Here is a 6,332-nt window from a genome sequence, read left to right as displayed (position 1 = left end):
CGCCAAAGCTAACGTTCCATTCAGTCCATATGGCTACAAGGAACTGTCCAGATTTGCATTGGCTCCCAGTTTGTACGATTACCAACTTTACTAGTCGATGCCACTCGCAGTTATCTCGTGATGTCGTATCGACCTGTGCGGGAAAAACAACTGGTCCTATTGTACGACAAAAATCATTACGATGTCATCACGTCTTTTGCCTGGTCTCTTTGGAGCTAGCAATTTTCTTCGTTGTGCTTCAAATCGTACAATGATGAAGGCTGACACACTTGTACTAACAATCCAGATCATTGTCTTTTGTGCCTGCAAACGGACTCCACCAATTTCAAGGAAGCTAAATGCCGCAACCAACCACCCTCAGCACCTTATGTTTTCTGGAAAGACCTGTGTGCATAAAATCACTTGACTAAATCCTTCCAAGGAAGAACCGTGGATGTCGATCATTTCAGTGTCTGCACTCAGGTTCGTAAATGTCGAATGTGTAAGAAGTTATTGGTGGGCCTGAAAGAACAAAAGAACACCATTGCGGTTATGCAAAGTATCCCTCGTGTAAAGAGTCAGTTCTAATCTCTGCCCGTAAATGTTTCATTCAAATTGGTAAATCCCCAGAGGAGAAATACGAACAAAAACCACAAAAGAGAAAAAAAAGAAAGAACAAAAGTGGTGCGGCAGCAGGTCTAGCCATTGCAGAAACTGAGAAAGAAACCTGAGATAGAAACCTGTCCCTTCCGTTTCAGCGGTGAGCTTTGTATTCGCAATTTCTTAGAGTGGTTGCACACCTTGACTGAAGACGACACGAGACAAGTACGTGTATTGGCGCATAATTTCCAGGGGTATGATGGCTATTTCATCCTGGAAGAGTATCATCGCTAGCACCGTGTCGTACAACAGCTCTGGAGCGGGGGTAAAGTTCTTCAAGTTACCTTTGACGGCATCTCATTTATTGACTCTCCGTCGTTCTTTAAAATGCCATTATCCGTCTTTCTAAAAACCTTTGGACTGTCAGAGTTGAAAAAAGGTTATTTCCCACATCTCTTCAACCACCCAGAGAATCAATACAACACAGGACCGCTTCCAGACAAGAAACATTACATGCCAGAGTCCATGTCCACTGGTTAAAAAAACACACTTTGAAAAATGGTATGAGGAATGACAAAGGGGCAATGCAGTCTTTGATTTAAGAAAAGAGTTGATCGAGTATTGTGAGTCGGATGCCTAAGTTCTTGAAAGACGGATGTCACCCTTAAATGGCTCTTAGAAGAACAAGCCAGAGTTAATCCTTTTGACCGCATCACTATCGCTTCTGCTTGAAATCGAGACCTCCGTAAAAATAGGATGGAACCCAACACCATTACTTCAGAGCACTTCCACGGTTGGAGACTCAAAACCAACTTTTCTACGGCGTCTTTGGAATGGTTGCTGTGGGAAGAGCAGAAACTGGGTCGGTGCCTTCAACCTGCTGGTAACCAAGGTGAATACCGCATTCCTTACGGTCGGTATGCTGTGGGCGGGTACGATAGTGAGGACAACATCGTGTGCGAGTTTCAAGGTTGTTTGTGACACGGATGCAGGGCTTATTACCCTAACAAGACTGAGGAACATCGTTTTCTCGAGGACCGCAGAATGATTGATGTTTATCTTTGTACGCAAGAAAAATTCCAGTTCCTTAGAGATAAAGGGTACAATGTAGTAGAAATGTGGGAGTGCCAATGGTGTAAGATGAAAGAGTAGAACAATGATGTCAAACATTTTGTCATTGGCCTAGACCTTGTGACCTCTCTCAACCCATGTGATGCTTTCTTTGGAGGTCGTACCAACGCAATCAAGTTATTTCATCTTTCCAGTAACAATAAGGACGAACAAATCCTCTACTACGACTTCACATCTCTTTACCCGTACGTCAACAAGAATGCAGTGTATCCTAAAAGTCATCCCGAAAACATCTTGAACCCGGGACATACCAACATCTAGGCTTGTTTCGGCACTACAAGACACCATCTTACCACCCACCAACCTCTACCATCCTGTCCTTCCTGTACGTACCAACGACAAACTCACCTTTCCATTGTGTGAGGCTCGTGTAGAAGAAGAAATGGCCAAAACCATGCTGGACCGTACCTGCGTGTGTCATCACACCAACAAACAACGACAAATACTAGGCACGTGGTGCCCCCTAGATTTAGAGAAAGCAGTAGAGAAAGGGTACGTCATCGTTACTATTCACGAAGTCTGGCATTTTCCTGAAACCATTGAAGGTCTCTTCCGAGATTATGTGAACACGTGGCCTAAAATCATCTATCGCGGATGACCAGCGGAAGTAAGTGATGATCCACGGAAACGCCAAGAACATCCGGTAGCCTACAAAGCTCCTGAAGGTATCGATCTCGACCCTTCCAACCAGGAACCTCTGGCAAAATTTATGCTATTTAGTAGATATTTGTTCGCATTAAGCCCAATCTTAAATGATCTTAAATTTGCGCAGTCCTTGACATGATGCGCAAGGCTCCATGCCAACGCAGCCCTATGTTTAAAAGAGGACCTGCCAATTTCAGATCTTGGTCTTGGCACTTCTATATTTAACGAATTTCTTAAACTGTAATTAATTTGCCTTAGATATTGGAATAATCAGTTTCTCTGTATTTGAACCATGGTAGGATTGGTAGGTCACAACCAGCAGCCTCTTTACATAACACGAAGAGATGGGATTTCATTGCCTCAATTTCTTGATCTCATCAGTCGGAGTGGTCATAGGTAACTTGTAGACAATCTTTCATGCTCTCATATGAATACTTTCAATACCCTCCGTAAGTGCCGAGGAAAGAGCCCAAACAACAATATTATACACAACATCAGGAATAGTTGAGTTGAAATAGATAGATTCCAAAATGGACTGAGGTTGGAATTTAATTCGTTTCAGAACAGCCAATTTCTTGTTAATCATTTTATAAATATCTCCAATATGATCCTGCCAAGATAACCTATTGTCAATAGTTGAGCCAAGACATTTAGATGAAGACTTGAGCTCGATGGTCTTGGTGACATATATTAAAGCTGGTGGGGGGCCTATAAAGTTTGATCTAGATATCATCATTGCTTCAGTCTTTGACTCATGAGCAATTAGTCTGTTAGCTGTGCACCATCTGTGCAGCTGAAATAAAATTTAAAGAAGTGAGGAGATGATCATGTCTGTATCCTTACCAATGGTAACAACCGACGTGTCGTCAGCAAACATATAGAGGTCACCACAAGATATAGATTCGGGCAGATCATTAACATATATTGAGAACAATCTCGGTCCCAGAATGGACCCTTGTGGTACTCCATACTTCACAGATTGAAGGTCAGATTTCTTTCCAGAAATTTGAACAAACTGGTTCCGGTTAGACAGGTAGTTTGCAAGCCAAGAGAAGAGAGAACCCGATATTCCAGTGGCCTTCAGTTTCTCTAACAGGATAGAATGGTTAACAGGATCAAAGGCTTTCCGGAAGTCGACAAAAAGTACTCCCACTACCAGACCTTAATTCTGAGCTGACTTCCAAGTTTCCGTCATATGAAGCAAGAGACCCTCGGTTGAACGATTTTTTTCTGAAGCCCCGCTGGTTGTGGCTGTAAGTAGTTGTTTACAGAATTACACACTACAGCCTCAAGTATCTTCCCAGGAATGCTAAGTTGAGAAATGGATCTGTAGTCGTTCACATCACATGGTTTGCCTTTCTTGAACACAGGGGTAGCACGAGGTAGTTTCCAGTTGTCTGGGAATGAAGCACTAGTCAAGCTGTTCTTACAAAGTGGAAGTAAGCTGTAGGTATCTAATTCAGAGGATACAAAGAAAAGGTCTTTGTATGAGACCAAATCTGGAACCGTAGCATTCTTAGGGTTTGATGCCTTCTGGATATTTCTCGTGACAAGTTCCCAATTTATATCTGTGCAATCTTTAGTGGGAGTAATCCTTGTAACAAAGATAAATAGAAATAGTAGAGATGGTGAGTTTTGAGCTCGGTGAAGAATTATGAGAGATGTGTTTTCGTCTCGTCACGACCGTGGGACAAAGAAAATATTCTAGGTCCCCATCAGGAATCGAACCTCAGACCTTCGGATTTGCGCTCCGATGTTCTAGCACTGAGCCACAGAGACTCCTCGGTGAGCGAGGTCTATTACGAAGTTCATATGACACGTGTCCTGCACACTACTAGGATCAGTAATGTCGATAGCGTAATGTTTTTAGATAGAAATAGTAGAGATGGTAAGTTTTGAGCTCGGTGAAGAATTAAGAAAGATGTGTTTTCGTCTTGTCACAAGCGTGGGACAAAGAAATATTTTAAGTCCCCATGAGGAATCGAACCTCAGAACCTCAGAACCTCAGAGGTGAGCGAGGTCTATTACGAAGTTCATATGACACGCGTCCTGCATACTGTACCACGAGCGTGGGACAAAGAAAGTCATGTGAACTTTCTTATAGACCTCGCTCACCGAAGATTCTCTGTGGCTCAGTGCTAGAACATCGGAGCGCAAATCCGAAGGTCTGAGGTTCGATTCCTCATGGGGACCTAGAATATTTTCTTTGTCCCACGCTCGTGACGAGACGAAAACACATCTTTCTTCAAGATAAATAAGGTTGACTTGTCTAGAGGATTTAACTCTGTTGTGAGGTTTTTAGTGACAATAATGAAAAAAATCGTTGAGATGCTCTGCTTACACTAAATTATCAGTTAATAGTTTGTTGTTGTTGTAATCCATAACTGGGCCAAAGTTGGTAACTTTGTTTTTTCTTAGCACCTGGTATGTAAGCTTCCAAAATTCTTTAGGGTTGGTTGATTTGTTAAATTGATCATTCCAATAAGCTGCTTCGGCCTTCTTTAACAAAATTTTTACCTCATTTCTTTTTTTCTATCCTGGCTCCATTTCACTGGATCTCCAGAGGCTTTGGCCTCGTTTAAGAGCTTAAATCTTTTGTTCATTCCTTTCCTAATGGAAGAATCAATCCACAGAAAGTATTTAGATCTGACCTTTGCTTTTCTGGATGGTAGATGGTGATCTATAATGTCGTTGTATAAGTAGTTCCAGATGAAGGGGCAATCATCGATATCATCAAACAAACTCACAAGATGCCAAGCAGCATGTTGAAAATCTGTATTAAGTTGTTTTTTATCCACTTGTTTATATTTCTTTGTCGAAATCACCAGTGGCTAAGGGTTACTCCTAGCCACTTTAAAAACAGCAAAACTCAAATGGTGGTGAGATATTTCCAAGTCAATGGAACCAGACGTTTGAACTTTCGCTAGCTGACTCGTTAAAATGAGATCAATGAGAGATTTCGAATCAAACGTTGATGTTCTTCAGATCTGTAACGTCTCCCCAAATGAGACTTATTTGACTCTAAGCCGGGAGTCATGTCACAGTCAAAGTCGCTAAAATAATATTTTTTATTTTCATACAAATCTCGGGGTCACGTGATGACGCCAAGCTGAACGGACGCGGCTCCGAGCTCTCTCTATGAAACTTTCAAAATTTTGATCCTTAATAGGTTACTATGACCGCGTTATAATCTTTTGAGTTTATTAATTGGTGACAAGCGAATGTCTGCTAGACGAACAAGGTCGAAAGCAAAGCAACGAACCGAAATGCCCGACACTGAAGCAAAGCTAGACGCAGTACTTGCGAAGATGGACGAATTGCTCGCCGCTAAAGATGAACAAGAGTCGAAGTTGAACGCCATCCTGATGAAGCTAGAAAGTTTGGAAAAAAGTCAAAAGAAAACCGCTCAGGATGTCGACGAATTGAAAGATAGTTATAAACTTTTAGACCACGATGTGACCGAGGTTAAAAGCGCTCTTGCAGAGAAGGCAAACCGCAAAGAGATAGACGCCCTGAACAAGAAAATTGAATACTTGGAGAACAGGTCCAAGAGGAACAACGTGATCATATGGGGTTTAAAGGAAGGCGCCGAAAAAGATTGCAGCTCCGTAGAAGAATTCTTAGAGGAAGAACTTTTCAGTAAGCACATGGGCCTCGATAATATTGAAGTCATGCGAGCGCACCGTACGAAGATCAACCAAGCGGCTGCGAGCGCTACCGCTCCGCAGTCAAGGCCTATCCATGTCTACTTACTTAGATATCCTGATAAAGGACGAATTTTAAAGGCTGCAGCAAACACCCTGAAAGATAACCCTTTCTGCGACAGTCAGATATTCATATCCGACGACGTGTCAAAATCAGTTCAAAGTGAAAGAGCCAAACTACGGAAAGATCATTTAAAGCAACTTAAAGAAAGAGAAGGAGTCCAGTTCGCGTTCATCCCATGGTCAGTTCCCGCGCAGATACTGTATAAATAA

At 42.2% G+C, this 6,332-nt stretch overlaps 1 protein-coding gene across 1 annotated transcript; it reads left to right on the top strand.

Moving 5' to 3' along the window:
- Window positions 1-5,576: 5,576 nt before the first annotated feature.
- LOC149041275 (uncharacterized) lies at window positions 5,577-6,332 on the top strand. The gene has a single exon (XM_089180176.1). The coding sequence runs from the start codon at window positions 5,577-5,579 to the stop codon at window positions 6,330-6,332; it is 756 nt and encodes a 251-aa protein (XP_089036302.1).

Source organism: Pocillopora damicornis, chromosome 8 (assembly GCF_964200805.1).
Source record: "Pocillopora damicornis chromosome 8, jaPocDami1.2, whole genome shotgun sequence".
Classification (NCBI taxonomy): domain Eukaryota; kingdom Metazoa; phylum Cnidaria; class Anthozoa; order Scleractinia; family Pocilloporidae; genus Pocillopora; species Pocillopora damicornis.
This window is presented reverse-complemented; position numbering and strand designations above follow the sequence as displayed.

Bases quoted from the DNA above. Each gene is read 5' to 3' on its own strand.
- LOC149041275 (XM_089180176.1), top strand. From the start codon at position 5,577: ATGTCTGCTAGACGAACAAGGTCGAAAGCAAAGCAACGAACCGAAATG.